At 46.8% G+C, this 18,550-nt stretch overlaps 1 protein-coding gene across 3 annotated transcripts; it reads right to left on the bottom strand.

Moving 5' to 3' along the window:
* Nucleotides 1-1,179: 1,179 nt before the first annotated feature.
* LOC147424046 (uncharacterized) lies at nt 1,180-18,404 on the bottom strand. Of its 3 annotated transcripts, XM_086501881.1 has the most exons (7): nt 18,254-18,396; nt 16,882-17,494; nt 16,386-16,560; nt 3,824-4,041; nt 3,033-3,101; nt 2,695-2,783; nt 1,180-2,293 (listed from the first exon to the last, which is right to left on the bottom strand). In XM_086501881.1, exons 1-7 carry the CDS (start codon nt 18,316-18,318, stop codon nt 2,074-2,076), a joined length of 1,449 nt encoding a protein of 482 aa, XP_086358007.1. In that variant the 5' UTR covers nt 18,319-18,396; the 3' UTR covers nt 1,180-2,073. The 3 variants fall into 3 exon arrangements, 2 of the variants coding, with proteins under 2 accessions (XP_086358007.1, XP_086358006.1); XM_086501880.1 differs by having other exon boundaries at nt 16,882-18,404; XR_015186632.1 differs by lacking the exon at nt 1,180-2,293 and having other exon boundaries at nt 2,716-2,783; nt 3,824-4,036; nt 16,882-18,404.
* Between the last annotated feature and the right edge of the window lie 146 nt (nt 18,405-18,550).

The following is an 18,550-nucleotide window of genomic DNA, read 5'->3' as shown; positions in this document are numbered from 1 at the left end:
GTAAATACAAGTTTGCTTCAGCCAATGAGTTGCTGCTTTATTATCCATGCAAGCATTTCTGTCACAAACCTTCTTTTGTACTTGGAAGTTAGGGTGGCTTTGAGAGTCAAAATAAGTTGAGAGAAAATTCCTTGCCTTAGTGCCACCTGTTAAAAAAAAATTGACCTAGTTTGAGTGGTTTTGAAACACTTCTTATGGATTGCTTTGCTCTACATACCACCATGGACATGGAATGCCTATGGAATTTGTTATACATTCTTCTCTCCTCCTCAGCAAGCTCCATGTTCGAAGCATGTTCAACATGTTGATCACTACCAAGGATGCCTTGAAACCATTTTGTTGGCTCCTTTTTTCTAATTAGAGTATTTGCATAGATGGAGCAATCCCGGCTCTCATCTTGACATAAATTACAAATTTGTTGGGTCACACTAAATTATTGTAGACTATGAGGGTGAAGTAACCATGTCTTTTATATGTTATCAATGTCATTGTACCGTGTATTTTGTGCCACCTTGCACTATATTGCACTCAACCAAATCCATTTATACAATATACATTGCCATCTCCTATGTGCTAGCCTATTTTGTAATAAGTACTATAACCTTCAACACCTTCTCTTTTCTTCACTACTTGTTTGTTGTTAGAGTGATAGTCTTATCATGAGACCCCTAGTCTCTTTCCTTCTCTCTCTTATCGTTGTGTTTACAAATACTTGCCTTGTAATTTCCTCTCCTTCTTGCACTTGGTTGCTTAAAGGCTATTGAAGTGTGCCCATTGTTGGAGTCCAAGTTGGTTCTATACTTCATTGGCCTACCCATTTTTGTTGCCTACACTCATGACTCCAAGGGGAGAGCTCAAGAGAATCCTTCAAGGTAGCTCGATCCCTAGAAACTAGGAGAGCCCCCCCCTCTTTTGCCCCCTCATCTTGATTCCTCTTGAATGTTAGCTTGTCCCAAAAGGGCTCAAGGGATGATCATCTACAAGAAGGGAGTGATCCTTTCTCTAATTACCCAATCAACAATCATATTAACCATTTTTACAATGTATGCTATCATCGTCATAATTGTATCGATTGTAACATAACTTTTGCAATATGGATCATGGAAGGAAAACTAACATTCCAAAGGAAACAAGCTGCTTTTTTTTGCAATGATGGCTGTTGATCAAGTACAAATCAAGTTGGAATAACTCTTATTTCTCAAGATTTGGAAGAAGAACATACACACTGTATAGTTTGTTCATTACATGTACATAATATTAAGCGCTCTCTCTCTCTCTCTCTCTCTCTCTCTCTCTCTCTCTCTCATTTTTATAAATGCCTATATTTGAGCCATGCCTCTCATCATAGGTATGGTCTTGCAATCATCCATCCATACATAACTTTGGGGTGATGGATACAATCCCAAGGCATGTTTTTGAAGAGCAGAATAGACACAGGCATTGATTGCTCAGAGGGTGTAATCTGCTGAAGACTATGAGAATATGAATTGTGGTTGATACAAAGGTTTCCTTCATAATTAAGATTCTACTCAAACTGAATAAATAGATAATCAAAAGAGGATTAACCATGTTTTTTGTAGCTTGCGAGTATTGTTGATGGCAATGACATGCTTGTCATTCCTATGCTTTTACATGAGATTTTGAACACAAAATGAAAACAATAATATTCGAATTTGTAAGTGTTGAAGAGCTTCCAGCTTTGATTATGATAATTGGCTTTTTTTTTGGGGGGGGGCAAAAGATTTGGGCATTCAAATCCTTATATTCTATAATTATCATGTCTTTTTCCACAGGACTTTGCTTTTGCTGAAAAATGCTATTAACTGTTGCAACCCTTCTAAACCAAATGATTTCCTTTAAAAACATTGCATTAGATGTGTGATCTTGTAAGTTTTTTAGGCGATCTATAAGGGTTTTAAAAGCACGATTAGTGAGTATGCAAGTCCTAAGCTATTGGGCCTTGTGATTTACAGAAATTGTACACTCTACACTCCACAAATGAGTAGTGTACATAGCATGGGCTCACAAAACACCCATGAACTAACCTGAATGGTGGTGAAGAGCTAGAAGCCCTCATGCATGCCTTAACTGATAGAAAAGAATGTAGGCTGAGGAGCTTACAACACTTGACTCATTTGAGGTGGATACCAACGAGTCGTTGAATGAATACCACAATCCGTCTGCATCCTTGCACTGAGCCGTATAATGACCATATCCGAGGGATCCGGAGTGGTTGCACACAGCATAAAGATCATAGAGTGCACCATGAGGGTAATGCCCTTGTGAAGTAGTCCTGCCATTCATATGTGAGCCTCTCTCTCTCTCTCTCTCTCTCTCTCTCTCTCTCTCTCTCTCTCTCTCTCACACACACACACACACACACACACAAACTTGCATATATACACACATACATGCATACACTGTACATATCACATGCAAATGGTCATAGCATGCTCAAATGAGACACCAGCTAGATCCCTAAGAGCTTGATTATCAATCGTATAAATACATATGTACGTATATGTATGTATGTATTGCATGTGTGCCTGAGTGTGTGTGTGCGCGCGCACGCACGTGCACCTGCCCTAATTATATGCATATCAATGAGCCTACAGCTAGATCCCTAAGAGCTTGATTATCAATCATCCTTAAAAAAGGAGCACAAGCTACCAAAAACAAAAACACAAAGCTTACCCCAAAAATTCAGTGAGGTCAAGTCCTCTCAAGGGATAAGACACTGGGGTGTCATCCTTCTTGAAGAAAGGCCCAGAGCCATGAAAGCGCTGCAAAGGTAAAGGGTTTAGTAACCTTGCTTAGCTTCAAAAGTGAGACACAGATTTTAACTGCACGCCTTCTTCATTCCACAAGTACGGATCCGGGACGTTCTTTTTGGGTTAAGAGATTGCACATAAAAATTGAAGATGTTATTAACTCTGCACAAGTGTCTGTCTGGAAAGTGGATGGTTATAACTTATTATTTGCTCTCCTTCTCTCCATGCTTTTTATGATACAGTTGTTGAATATCACTTTACCTTCAAATGAAGAACTAAAATGGTAGGGACACGATAAATGCTGAGTTTCTTTGTTGATAACTGAGGTATCTGCAAAATCAGTGGAAACTGAGTATAAGATCAAGCATTTCCATCTTAAGTCTCTACCTCGGAAACTTACGATGATGAGGGATGGAAAAACAAGAAAAAAAAATTCCCCAAACAACCTCTTTAAACGCATATATCCAAATACAAATAAAATGCATATTTAGACACCAGTCTCTGCCTTGGCAACTTACAATGACAATGGATGCAAAAGAAAAAAGAAGAGGAAAAGAAAAACCACACGACCCTTTAAATCGCATATGTCAAAATAACAGATAGCATGCATATTTAGACACCCATGTGCTGATTACATCTAATCAGCGATAGCACGCACATAACTATGCAAACTCACACAAGAAGGGACACTTCTTAAAGAATCCATTATTAACCATAAGTGTTCTTGCATATGCTCTGTTGTATACTCAAGGGAACAACCTTTAAAAGCTTCATGATTATTCCCTACACCCACACTAATTGCAAGTAAGATTACCGGCCACAACGTAAATTGATTGATTATAAACAATACATCAAAAAAACCTTGAATGATATATTGCTTAAGATTTTAACTGGCGTTAAGGTTTTGTTCGTCTACACTTCCTCAAGAGAGCATTTCAACAGTCCTTGGCTATAACAAAGAGTTGTATGAGTGAGAGTGTAAACACATGAGTGCAATACCTGACAGCATTCTATTTAATAGAAAAAGAAAGGTATGCAATATAGAAAGGTACCTTGCAATTTGCACACTTGTATCTCTCACGTCCACTGAGTGTCTCCAGCGCAACAAAAGAGGCAAGACAATCTAAGATAGAAACTCTGCACTTGTTGAATCTTGTTCCAAGTAAGGAGCCTCCATGCTCGGGCAACGGCAATGACAAATCCAAAAATGGATCGAAACAATGGGATGTCATCCTGCATACAGAGCACTCTATGCTGCTCTGAAGCTGCCCTAAATGTATTCCACATCAAGAAACATTACGGCATTATATTGGTTACTCCTGGTTTGTTTTCTCTCTCTCTCTCTCTCTCTCTCTCTCTCTCTCTCTCTCTCTCTCTCTCTCTCTCTCTCTCTCTCTCTCTCTCTCTCTCTCTCTCTCTCTCACGCAGCACAAGCGGAGATTGCGGCAGAGGATCCACAGGATTCTAGCACGACACCCAGAATGTCGATCGGGATAGGCTTCATGCTACTGCTATATTGTATCATGGTGACACTTATCCCCACTTTGTACCTTTATGGCATGATACCATTGCTCAGCCTACCAGCCACCCATAGGAGTCGGTAGCACTCCTATCAGTTCTTTGTTTGTAGTTTTCTTGTTTGTACCCAGACTTGGTACTAGACTCATCATTGTAATCAGTTGGTCTCATAGGTCATTTTGGCCTCTTGTAGACGTTAATATATCATTTCATTTCATTTCATTTCATTTCATTTCTCTCTCTCTCTCTCTCTCTCTCTCTCTCTCTCTCTCTCTCTCTCAATGGGATACACAAACTCTTATGCACTGAGGAGCCAGGAAGACCTCTGGAGGAGCTTACTACTATACTGACACAGACATTACATGAGGCAGCAGCAGAGGCATACCCACACACTCAGCCTGAGCAGAGACGCCGTTCTGGGAGCATGCCCAAGAACAGCTGGTATGATGCGGAATGCCGCAAGACTAGAGCTAGACTTCAGAGGGAGGTGCTTTTGGGAGACATCACTCACAGGCAATCACAGATTGACTTCTGACGCCTGGTGCGGCGGAAGAAAAGGGCATTTTTGGCTCGACTAGAGCAGGATCTTTACCAACTATTCTTGAGTCAGGACTCGCGTGAGGCGTGGAGGCTCTTTCATGAGCAGTCCCCCCCACATGCCATTACCTCTACAAAGACTTGGGGCCAGTATGCATCATCTCTATACACAGTTTCTGGACAGCCGCCCCTCCCCGACCCCCCCGATCCATGCCCACACACATGTGCTTTTTTTACCGCTGAGATGGTTAGGAAGGCCATTGACAGGATGAGGACTGGGAGAGCATATGATCATGATGGCTTAGTGGCTGAGCATTTCATGCATGCCAAAGATCTACTAGCAGAGCTTCTAGCAGTTATGTTTAACCGTGCCATGTGTGAGGGCTTACCTGATACTTGGAGCCTTTCTACGATTGTACCCATCTTCAAGTCAGGAGACCCTATGGAGCCTGGGAATTATCGCACTATAATGATTGGACACACATTGGCACGGTTGTACGCATCCATTCTTGAGCAGCGGCTGAGTAGATGGGCAGAGAGGGAAGGGATACGTGCAGTTGGGCAGGCAGGTTTCAGGAGAGGCTTTTCTACTCTTGACCATATCTTGACACTCAGAGCCATCATTGAGGAGGGCAGATCACATGGGAGACGGATCTATTGTAGCTTTGTGGACTTCCGCAAAGCATTTGACACAGTACCCAGAGCTAGATTGATGCGCAGATTACAGGAGATGGGAGTACCCACAGAGCTCATTTGGGGGATCATGGCTTTATACAGGTCAGTAGTGGGGCATGTACGCACCCCAGAGGGTTTGTCCGCACCGGTTCACTCCACTATTGGTGTGAAGCAGGGCTGCCCGCTCTCTCCTACTCTATTTGGTATGTATGTGGATGAGGTTGCTGACTACATTGAGAGAGATGGTGATAGAGGTGCACAGCTGGCAGGGACATGGATTCCACTATTGCTTTATGCTGATGATATTGTGTTGATCTCCAACTCTCCAGAGGGGATGCAACGTCACTTGGATGCTCCGCATAGTTTTGCCCACGAAAGTGGTTTGTCTGTCAACCTTGGTAAAACCAAGGTCATGGTATTTAATACCACCCCACAGTGGATCAGGAGGTCAGCGCCCGCATTCACATACGGCCAGGAGACGGTGGAGTATACAGATGCTTACACTTACCTTGGAGTGGTTTTTAGTGGACCAGCATTTTCACTGAGGAGAGCAACAAAGACTGGACTGACCAGAGCCCATGCAGCATTGGGCAGATTGGAGAGGATGTGTTCACAGGTCCAGTTTCAGGAGCCTCGGACAGAGCTCTGGCTATTTGACACTTTAGTGGCGTCTGCATTGCTCTATGGAGCTGAGATATGGGGACCTTCATTGGATCATCACGGGAGGACAAGTCGCACTGATGGGTGGGGGGACATGGAGAAGCCTCTAGTCTCTATGATCTCGCGGCTCATTAGAGCCAAGGCTTCCGTGCCATTATCCGAGCAGAGCTAGCTGCTCCCCCACTGGTAGTCGAGGCGCTTACCAGATCTGTCTCCTTCATACGCGGCATGTGGGAACTTCCCGGAGACAGATATGCTCGCCTTGCACTCGAGTCCTCTCGACAGTTAGCCATGCAGGGAGATACAGCATGCTGGTATGGTGAAATGACATCATGGTTTCAGGCACATGGGTTCAGCATTAGACAGATTGCCCCCCTTCCAGTACTCATTAGAGGCACCCTCTCTGACTCTTACACAGTCCGAGATCACCAGGCTCATCCGACAGGACCTGGCTCAGCTAGACATCAGGAGGACATGGGTACAGCCAGCACAGGAGCTAGGCACGAAGATGGCTTTCTACAGAGAGCATCTTCTCCAGCTTACAGAGGACGGTTTTGTGACGAGGCCAAGATACATGGACACTCACTTGTCTCATGGGATACGATGTGCTATTTGCCAGATACGCACATCTTCACACCAGCTGCGGATCGAGACTGGGAGATACAGTGGAGTACCAGCAGAGGCCAGGACATGCCCTCTGTGTGGCATGGAGCCAGAGACAGAGTTACACTACACATGCCACTGCCCCGTCTACTACGAGATACGAGGCCGCTTCCACTGCTTGTTTAGACTTTAGAGAGGGCTTTGGACCACTCTCCAGAGTCATGCAATACGAGGATCAGAGATGCTTGGGTTTGTTTCTACTCGAGCTGCCCCGACACAGAGAGAGCCTGATGAGAGGAGAGGCTAGCCAGTCTCAGAGACACATCACAGACTTCTTTAGAGCAGACACTGGACACCCGGAGGAGCCACTACCACAGCAGAGCTCGTCGCCTCACACCAGAGGCACACTGATCGACCGGGCGACCGAGCTGGGGAGATCCAGACGCCCACGACTGCTGAGGACTACACAGCACCGACGGAGGCTGCTTCAGAGGTTTCGAATCACTTTGGCCCGACATGCACAACGCCCGGTCAGACTACTGACCATCGAGGAGATTGATGACATCCGCCAGCGACCGATGCTGGATCTCTTGTGATTTAGCTACCCTAGCTAGCTGCTTTGCCCCGTTCACAACTGGCAGTCCAGGATTCCATAGTATATTTGTTTTGTCATTTTGTTACTCTGACTTTGTATCAGATCCACCACATTGTAACTTTTTGGTCTCATAGGTCACTTTGGCCTTTTGAAGACGTTAATATAACATTTCATTTCATTCTCTCTCTCTCTCTCTCTCTCTCTCTCTCTCTCTCTCTCTCTCTCTCTCTCTCTCTCTCTCTCTCTCTCTCTCTCTCTCTCTCTCTCTCTCTCTCTCTCTCTCTCTCTCTCTCTTTCTTTTGTACTGTTGTTATGTTGTTGTTATTTTGTTACTCTGACTTTGTATCAGATCCACCACCTTGTAACTTTCTGGTCTCATAGGTCACTATGGCCTTTTAAAGACGTTAATATAACATTTCATTTCTCTCTCTCTCTCTCTCTCTCTCTCTCTCTCTCTCTCTCTCTCTCTCTCTCTCTCTCTCTCTCTCTCTCTCTCTGCGCACGTAGATTCAGTGATAGAAGGGTCTCTTATGCGCAGCACGATCTGTAGGAGCGAGGACGTCTAGAGAGAAATGCACAGCCTCGCACAGACTTTTCATCAGCAAAAGTTATATAGGTAGCTTCAAGGTTACAATAGGCTCACGTGCAGGCTCTTCGTCAGAAATTTCAGGAATTTCAGCAGAACTTTTGGGAAATTCAGAATTCAAGAATTTTGCAGGAAGCAAGAACATAAATTCGGAAACGGTGTTCAAAATTGCAGAGATTCAGAGGTGTGGAATAATCATGTATGCATGATGTGGGAACACCTATATGCGTAGTATGGTTCAAAATTGCAGAGTTTGTTTGTTTTGTTTTAGGAGTCGGCCGTTCCCCTCATACACCAATAAAGTACACGAAGAATGACCAAGACTATACACCCAGACTCCTAGGGCAGACGCTTTTGTCACTAGTTTCCTTTGGACTATGTGAGGCCAGAATTAACTACACTCTTAGAGCAGTGCCCTTGAGAGACCCATCTCACTGACTAGTTATGGGCGTGACAGCGACCAAGTACCTTTGTTCAGAGGCCCAAGTACTGCGGGACTTGCTTCGGTCTTCCCTTCGGAGTTGCCTCCTCCAGGTAACTTATCGCTATATGGTAGATATCTAATGGAGATGGGGGCCGCACATGGATTGGCTTACAGAAATTTCCCGCAATAGCTAGGTTTACGTGATTCCCACATAGACATGGAGCTAGCACAGTGCATTATGTCATGGCTCAGCCGAGCATTATCCCATATATACAAGATTTCACAGTTGGACCCAGGCCCATTGGCATAGCAGTGGATCATGCTCTCTTGACATGGACGATTTCCTTTCAGTTCAATACTACCCAGCGGCCATGAGGTGTAGCACCTACTGAATACTCGATATATTTTTATCTCAGAGACTGATTCCATTTACATTGATTGGATTTACAAATGCTTATGCACTGAGGAGCCGGACAGCCCTCTAGATAAGCTCACTTACATATTGGCAGACTTTTCATGATGCAGCACGAGAGGCATACCTACACACTCAACCTGAGCAAAGACGGCCTTCTGGAAGTATGCCCCAGAACAGCTGGTACGTTGAGGAGTGCAAAGACATGAGAGCACAGCTCCAGAGAGAGGTACTCTTGGAAGTCATCACCTATCGACAATCACGGATTGCCTTCCGAAGCCTAGTGCGACGGAAGAAGCGAGCTCTCTTGGCTCAGTTAGAGCATGATCTTGACCAGCTGTTCTTGAGCCAGGACAGGCATGGAGACCAGTCTGTGGGTTCTCTCTCTCTCTCTCTCTCTCTCTCTCTCTCTCTCTCTCTCTCTCTCTCTCTCTCTCTCTCTCTCTGTGGGTCTCTCTCTCTCTCTGTGTTGCCGCCTGGCTTGCGCCCTGGCTCTCTCTCTCTCTCTCTCTCTCTCTCTCTCTCTCTCTCTCTCTCTCTCTCTCTCTCTCTCTGTGGGTCTCTCTCTCTCTCTCTGTGCTGCCGCCTAGCTTGCGCCCTGGCCCCCCCCCTGCCTCTGCCCCTCGCGCCCCTCGCTACCTGCGTTGCACCCTCGCGCCCGCCCCTGCACTGCACCCACGCACCCGCCTCACTGACCCCCCGCCTCTACCCCTCGCTGCCTGAGCTGCACCATCGCGCCCGCCCTGCCCTGCACCCGCGCGCCCGTCGCCCTGCCCCCCCGCTGCCCTGCCCTGCTCGCATGTTGCACCCCCGTGGCACCCTACTGTGCACCCCCCCCCCCCCCCCCCCCCCCCCCCCCCCGCACCCACTACACGCTGCCCTAGCCCCCCAACTTCTACGCGTAGTATGTCTCCCCCCCCCCCCCCCCCCCCCCCCCTTTTTTTCTTTCACGCGTAGGACGTCCATCCTCTACGCGTAGAAAGTAAATTTTATTTTTATTTTTTTATTTTTTTTAATGCCCGCCCCCCTCCCCCCCACTCTATCTACCATACTCCCCCCCCCCCCCCTCCTCTCTCTCTCTCTCCAACCTATAACTATCGCTTTCCCCCTTGAGCCGTACCGCCTCGCGCTCCACCACTCGCTGAGACCGTCGCTAGTGGGGGTGCACACGTGCATCTAGCGACTCCCTTGCGGACGACTCCCCCACACGCCCAACTGCCGCGCCCGCTGCTAGGGTGGGTGCACACGCGCATCTAACCCCCTTGCGGACGGCGATCAAGCATGAGGAAGAAGAACGATAAAGCCGACCCCCTAGAGGATGCCATTCAAAAATGCAAAGAGGAAATGACGGAGACCATCACCAAGATGAACTGCAAGCTCTGGGGCACAATAAACATTCTCGAAGGACGTGTGCTGATCCAAGAGAGCAAGATAACCACGCTGGAAGACCGAGTGACGACCCAAGAGGAAGAGATCACGTCACTCAAGAAAGAACTCGCCGAAGCCCGATCAAGAAACACACTGGAAGAGGGCGAACTGCAACCCTCAGTAATTGAAGAAATCAACACGATCAAGGAACAAGTACGGGCCATCAAAGAGGGAGAAGAACAACACAAAGAAATGACGACTTCTTGGGTGGATGTTCTTACCAAAACCCAACAGAAGGCGGACGAAGCCGAGAAATGGATCAAGGTGGCCAAGAAAGGAAAAGACAAGGAGATAACGCCCACGTCCACACCCAACAACATCATTAACCAGACACTAGAGGAGGAGCAGAGGAGAAGGGTGCGCGCTTTACATGTGAGAATTTGCGGCCTTAAAGACAAAGGCAATGTGGACAAAGAAGTAAAAGAACTCACAGCCTTGATGGGGATTCATGAGCCGACACACACAAGGGCATGGAGAGTGGGCAACATAAAGAAAAATGGAGGCAGTGGAGAAACCTCAAAAGAAAGAGCACTCATCCTCCGTTTTCCCTCCATGGAAGCAAAGAAGTCATTCTTGAAGAAAAGACCAACTCTTAAAGAGACTGGCATCTTTCTCGAGGACGATCTCACCCTCTCGCAGATCGCTCATATGCAGGAAGTAATGCCGGAGATTAGAGCGGCATGGGGAAAAGGCAAGATCGCTTTTTACCGAGGGAAAAGTGGTAATACTTGAGAGACGCTCCACATGACGGTGCGAGACTTATGGGACCACACTCAAAGTAGCTGCCTGGAACTGCAATGGATCTATGCGTCTTGATGTGGGTGCTTTTGAGGATAGCTTTACTGGAAGAGACATCATCTTCTACTCTGAGACACACCAGGCCCCTGGGCAATCCATGCCTCACATCAGTGGATATAGGTGGGCTACAACCTACAGACAGGAAACACGCTCAGAGCACAAAGGGCGGGGCTCGAGAGGAGTGGCAGTGTTATTTAGAGAGGATCTGCAGCCACTGATACATATAGCCCGCAGGGACGAACAGGCTATATACATTTGGGTGAGACTGAAAGCAAAGACAGGCAGATACCTCTATCTAGCTATTTGTTACTTTCCCCCGAGTACATTAGTTTATGCACCACCCAGAGGACAATCCCTTTCTCTATTTTGGATGATGACATATGGGAGTTCTCTAGGGACGGTGACATTATCATCCTCGGGGACTTCAATGCTAGGACTGCCCATCACCAGGCAGTGTTTTATGATACTTCAGAGGAGATGCTAAGAGAGATAGATGTGGCAGAGATAGGCCTTTCCAGACTATCACACGATATGGAATATACTGAGTATGGGCGACACCTGATAGACATGGGCACTGCACATGGATTGGCCATCTTGAACGGCCTACAAAGATTTCCTGCTGCGGGAGGTTTTACATGCTTCCCACACAGACATGGAGCCAGCACGGTGGACTATGTCATGGTACAACCGAATCTCATCTCTAGTATCCAGGATCTCACAGTTGGGCCCAGACCGGTCGGGGTGGCGGTGGATCATGCTCTGGTGTCAATGACCATCTCCTTCCATTTCAGTGTAGCACACAGGCCACGAGTAGCAGCCCCTACTCGCTACACATTCACAAGGGAGACGGACTCTGTATACATGGACGGAATCTACAGACGCCTATGCACTGAGGACCCAGGGCGACCTCTGGAGGAGCTAACTACTATACTGACACAGACATTACATGAGGCAGCAGCTGAAGCATACCCACACACCCAGCCTGAGCAGAGCCGCCGATTTGGGAGCATGCCTCAGAACAGCTGGTACGATGAGGAGTGCCGCCAGACTAGAGCCAGACTTCAGAGGGAGGTGTTGTTGGGGGACGTCACTCACAGACAGTCACAGATGGACTTCTGACGCCTGGTGCGGCGGAAGAAGAGGGCTTTTTTGGCTAGACTCGAGCAGGATCTATATCAGCTATTCTTGAGTCAAGACTTGCGTGAGGCGTGGCGGCTCTTTCATGAGCAGTCCCCCCCCCCCCTTGCTATTTCCTCCACAGAGACCTGGGGTCAATACGCATCATCTTTGTACACAGTACCTGGACAGCCGCCCCTCCCCAACCCCCCCGACCCATGCCCATATACATGTGTCTTTTTCATTGCTGAGATGGTGAAGAAAGCCATTGACAGGACGAAGACTGGGAGAGCATATGATCATGAGGGCCTAGTAGCTGAGCATTTCATGCATGCCAAAGACCTACTAGCAAAGCTTCTAGCAGTTATGTTTAACCGTGCCATGTGTGAGGGCCTACCGGACACTTGGAGCCTATCTACAATCGTACCTATCTTCAAATCAAGAGACCCCATGGAGCCTGGGAATTATCGCACTATTATGATTGGGCACACACTGGTACCTTGTATGCATCCATTCTTGAGCAACAGCTGAGTAGATGGGCAAAGAGGGAAGGAATACGTGCAACTGGGCAGGCAGGATTTAGGAGAGGCTTCTCTACTCTTGACCATATCCTAACACTCAGGGCCATCATCGAGGAAGGCAGATCTCATGGGAGACGGAACTATTGTAGCTTTGTGGACTTCCGCAAAGCTTTCGACACGGTACCCAGAGCTAGACTGATGCGCAGATTACAGGAAATGGGAGTACCCACAGAACTCATTTGGGGGATCATGGCATTGTACAGATCAGTAGTAGGGCATGTACGCACCCCGGAGGGACTTTCTACACCGGTTCACTCCACTATTGGGGTGAAGCGGGGCTGCCCGCTCTCTCCCACTCTTTTCGGTATGTATGTGGATGAGATTTCTGACTACATTGACAGTGATGGGGATAAAGGTGCTCAGTTGGCAGGGACATGGATTCCACTTTTGTTATATGCTGATGACATAGCGTTGATCTCTGAATCCCCAGAGGGAATGCAACGTCAATTGGATGCTCTGCATACGTTTGCCCACGAAAGTGGTTTGTCTGTCAACCTGGGTAAAACCAAGGTTATGGTGTTTAATACCACCCCACAATGGATCAGGAGGTCAGCACCTACACTCACATACGGCCAAGAGACTGTGGAGTACACAGACACTTACACTTACCTTGGAGTGGTTTTTAGCAGACCTACATTCTCACTCAGAAGAGCAGCAGAAACCAGACTTACTAGAGCCCATACAACATTGGGTAGATTGGAGAGGATGTGTTCGCAGGTTCAGTTTCAGGAACCCCGGACGAAGATCTGGCTCTTTGACACCTTGGTGGCTTCAGCATTGCTCTATGGAACCGAGATATGGGGACCTTCACTGGATCACCACGAGAGGACGGGTCGCTCAGACGGATGGGGGAACATGGAGAAACCTCTCGTCTCTATGATCTCGCGGCTCATTAGAGCCAAGGCATCAGTACCACGGGCCATTATCCGAGCAGAGCTAGCGGCCCCCCCACTTGTGGTGGAGGCACTCAACAGATCAGTCTCCTTCATAAACCGCACATGGGAACTTCCTAGAGACAGATATGCTCGCAAAGCACTTGAATCCTCTCGACAGTTAGCCATACAAGGAGATACAACATGCTGGTATGGGGAGATGACCTCATGGTTTCAGGCACATGGGTTCAGCATAGACCGGCTGCCACCATTCCATTACTCATTGGATGCACCATCTCTCACTCTTACACAGTCAGAGATCACCAAGCTCATACGCCAAGACCTGACCCAGCTAGACACCAGAAGGACATGGATACAACCAGCACAGGAATTGGGCACGAAGATGGCTTTCTACAAAGACCACCTTCTCCAGCTTACGGAAGATGGTTTTGTGGCGAGACCCAGATACATGGATACCCACTTGTCTCATGGGATACGATGTGCTATTGGCCAGTTACGCACATTTTCTCACCAGTTGCGGATTGAGACTGGGAGATACGACGGAGTACCGGCAGAGGACAGGACATGCCTCTTGTGTAACATGGAACCTGAGACAGAGCTACACTATACATGTCGCTGCCCCGTCTACTACAAGATACGAGGCCGCTTCCATTGCTTGTTCAGAGAAGGTTTTGGACCACTCTCAAGATTCATGGGATACGAAGATCAGAGATGTCTGGGTTTGTTCTTGCTCGAGCTGCGCAGACACAGAGATAGCCTGATGAATGGCGAGGCTAGCCAGTCTCAAAGACGGATCACAAACTTCTTCAGAGCACACTGATTGACAGAGCGATTGAATTGGGGAAATCTAGGCGCCTGCGACTGCGAAGAACTACACAGCATCGACGGAGGCTACGACAGAAAATTCGGAGCACGCTGGCCAGGCATGCATGACGCCCGGTCAGACTACTAACCATGGAGGAAATTGATGAGATTCGCCAACGACCGATGCTAGATCTCTTGTGATTCAGCTATCCCAACAAGCCGCCCATTTTTTGCTTAGTCTTTTGCTTGGTTCACATCGATCAACTTAGGACCCCATAGTATATATCTTTGTTTTGTACTGTTGTTAGGTTATTTTGTTACTCTGACTTTGTATCAGATCCACCACTTTGTAACTTTCGGGTCTCATAGGTCATTATGGCCTTTTGAAGACGTTAATATAACATTTCATTTCATTTCATTTCACCTCCTGAATCGAGCAAGGCTTCTCTAACAGCTCTGCATGTCTGCCAACGAAATATGTGTACGTAGGCAGATCATTTGAGTCTGGCTCAAACATATGTGAAGCGACTGCTCTTGACGCTGAAGCTCTCTGTGAGTAATCGAGGCAGTCTCTCTACAAACACTGCCAGACTGAGTAACGCATGAGGCCAGCAGGTCTGCTGGAGATCAATAGCTGGAGGTCGGTAGCTGTGCGCATCGACTAACCAGATCCTCCGAACACCCTGTGTGAGACTCTCATCTATAAGGACTTTATCTAGGCAGTGGCATCCCCTCCAAGAGGTATCAGGAGTCTTAACAGGTAGTGATACTGGAAAGTGATCAGATAGAACATTGCCTCCCCAATAGTAATGGAACTGCCAAGGAACGCAGTCCATGTGCCTACATAGAATCTATCTAACCTCGCTAGCAAACAGCCCTCCTCTTTGCAAAACCCCAAGAGAATATGAAAGAGTCAGGCTCGCGATCAAAGTATGGTATGTGCCAGGCATCCACTGCACAATTCATGTAAAGCTAATAGGAACCTCTCACACGCATTCTGCTTCCATGGAGCTATGAAAATCTGGAGGGGTGGAAGCCTGCCAATCATGTATCGACTCAATGTTGTAATGCCCTCCAACAACCCAAGTATCCACAGTAGGCTATACATGTGTCAGCTCTGTCCAGAAAGTCCTACGGACAAGTGGGAGCATAGGTGGACATAAAACCAACCAAAATATCACCTATCTGTATAAATGGCCATGCCAACAGCGAAAGTACCATGGTAACCGTTAAATGCAACATATCGGGAACCCATAGAGATGCATACAGCACGGTGTGAAATAGTCTCCTACAGCAAGCTCCCGAAAGGTGTGAAATCCTGCACACAAAAGACTGCCAGATCGTTTGCCCATCTTATGCTCCTAAACCAATAAAATGTCCACATCTCCAACCACACATCTATGCAAATCCTTACCGAGGAGAAGCTATTGCTGAGCATCATCAAGTAGTCTCTTGTAATTCCTTGATCTCTTGCTTAACTATGTAATAACCTATCTATGCAAGTATCATAATTCAAGTACTTGAGAGAGAGGGTATTTGATTTCCTAAGGTGCTGTTTAGTGAGTTGGCATCTTTTCAAAGTGTGTGAGGGAAAGCTAGAGAGGCATTGGAATAGTTTTGCTTCTTCCTCAAAACACAACCGACTCTTCTAGCGCCTGCAAATACTTGGTGTGCCATCAATGATGATTTGGGGGATTTATTATCTTTCTGAGTAGATGAAACGCGAAGTGCGCTGCCCTTGGGAAGTACAATAATAAGTATGTCCTGGAATTCAAGTGCGACTTAAGTATGTTTTGGAGGGATTATTCCAAACATACACATCTTAATTTTCAGCACTGGAAATGCATAATTAATCACAAACATACTTGCATACCAGTAACAAAAGATAAAATCTCAAAACATTCATGTTTGTTAAGAATTATGAAGTATGCATGCACATATTTTACAGGTATGTATAGATTGCCCTGCCTTTAGCATAACATACCGCAAAAGATGTCTTGTATGAGGGAGTCATTTAATGATTTGTGATAGTTCCATGTTATTGCTGCAAGCTCATCCTCTGGCCTAGACTCGTACTCTCTGTAGATGTCCATATAATGTCTATTCTTCACTCTGTTTAATGCTTCATGCAGCCCATCCAAGATTGCCCTCATTACTTCCTGCCAAGATTTACTTTGTTAAGAGTACATACTACATGTTGAAAACATATACCTTCACACAAAGCCACAAGGTATGATTGGGTATCTATGAGCTAACATACATATGCATGGGCTGTATATATTTAAATAAGCTTTGTCGCCATACGATACATTTTGTATGCAATTGAAATTATCCCATTTTTCTCAGCAACATGATCAAATATGGCAGTCTCTGTGTCCTTTCTTTTAAGTTCTTACTTGCATGCATCTTTTGTTCTTCCTTGCATGCAGCATGTATGTGTTTATTTGAGATGAGACTGTGCATAACAGTCCCTGTAGTACCTGGGCATCCTGTTGCTGATAACCCAAGAATTGTGAGTCCCAAGATTGAACACAGCGGAGAAAGGCAGAGGCTGAGGCGACCGAGTATGGCGGACATGAAGAGGACCACATGCGCGTGAGCAAATTTCTGAATTCCCTTGCGAGAGAAATGGCTTCATTCAATCTTCTTAACACTGATTCACCACCATACCCTTGCATGCTAAAGCTCGATGTCCGTTTTAAAAATCTCTTGCTTCCACCGAAGTCTGTCCATTCTCTATGCTCTAAGAAGTCTACTTTCCCATTGAGCATCACCGCAGCAAGTGGCATTGTGTGCACAAGACATTGTATACAAGAATTCAAGTAGCATGTATTTCCCTCATTATAGAGTCCCACCAGACATGAGAGGCCCCTTGGAGGCATCATACTACATTTCGCTTCATCCTGCGTATGAAGTCCACCGAATGGAACTTCATCATTACCATTACAGTCATCTTTCCAGAAATCATCAACATCTATAGGAGAATTATTTGCTTCAAAATCATCCTCATCTTGATAATCTATCAAGGAATCCCTGCGAGCAGCAGCTTTTCTTGCGGCTTTGGTGTCGGACCGCAAGGTCATCCGCCTCAATCTGCTTTCAAGCATGTCATCAGAAGAGGAGGGCAAAGGATCAGTACTTGAAGAAGTTGTAAAGTTAGTGGAAAGTGGAGTGACATTAACACAGTGACCAATGCTGCATCTGCGCATGCAAGGGCTACATTCAGAGTCCAAAGCAAGCTTCTCAGGCAAAGAAATCTTGCTTGTAGAATGAAGGACAGAGCTTTTCAGTGCGGCAGCAGCGGAACTCCTGCTGTTGATGTTGTATGGAAAAGAAGATGAAGAAGAGGAAGCGGAAGAAGATGGTGTACAAGCTGTCCTGCTTGAAGAGAATGCAGCATGAGAGCTAAACCTTCTCTTCTGCTGGTGCATCCCAACCGGATGAACGTTGTCTGGGGCATCACCTTGGGTTCGGCTGACCAAATCTGCATTGATGCTGCTCAAAGCAGTAGCCTCATTGCTAGCATGAGGTGCAGGGGCACAACCCAAATTCCTGTCTCCCTGGGTTCGGCGAACCAAATCTGCGCTAATACTGCTCAAACAAGCAGCCTCATTGCTTGCATGAGGCATGGGGACACGACCCAAAACTCTATCACCTCCAACAACACTGCCAATGGGCCTGCGCGGCACAGAAAAGCGGCGTTGTGGGGCCGTGTGGGAACTAGAATCAGGGAAATGAAGAGAACAGGGGCGACCAGGGTTAGGATTTTCATCCAGGTCCTTGAAGACGGATCTACGCAAGCTGCCTGCACATTGAGCATGAGAATGGTCAGGAGAGACATGGAGGCTTGACCTGCGTGAGGGTGTTGCCCCCGGAGTGGCAGGCCGCGCACGGCCTCCCGTATTTGCCCCTTTCATTCAATCAACTCTTTCATATCCGTCTCTGTCAATGTCTGTATCGTCGTCATTGTCTTCACCCCGCCATATCAACAGAGGTGTCAGCAGCAGTTATCGCACGTCGTTTGGGTGTTTCAATTTTCAAATGAGTTGCACTTTATACATTTCAGACCATCAAATACTTTTGGCCGCCCGAGCTCATTTGTCACATGACACACAATGCCAGCTGTAGAGGAGCACCTCTACCCTTAGG

The sequence above is a fragment of the Adiantum capillus-veneris genome, chromosome 26 (genome assembly GCF_014529385.1).
Source record: "Adiantum capillus-veneris isolate H3 chromosome 26, ASM1452938v2, whole genome shotgun sequence".
Lineage (NCBI taxonomy): Eukaryota > Viridiplantae > Streptophyta > Polypodiopsida > Polypodiales > Pteridaceae > Adiantum > Adiantum capillus-veneris.
This window is presented reverse-complemented; position numbering and strand designations above follow the sequence as displayed.

Coding starts and splice junctions, on each gene's coding strand:
- LOC147424046 (XM_086501880.1), bottom strand. CDS start 18,318: ATGAAAGGGGCAAATACGGGAGGCCGTGCGCGGCCTGCCACTCCGGGG. Junction 4,042..16,385: donor CATACAAGACATCTTTTGCG/GTATGTTATGCT, acceptor GAATACATTTAG/GGCAGCTTCAGAGCAGCATA. Junction 2,784..3,032: donor TTTTAGTTCTTCATTTGAAG/GTAAAGTGATAT, acceptor TTACCTTTGCAG/CGCTTTCATGGCTCTGGGCC.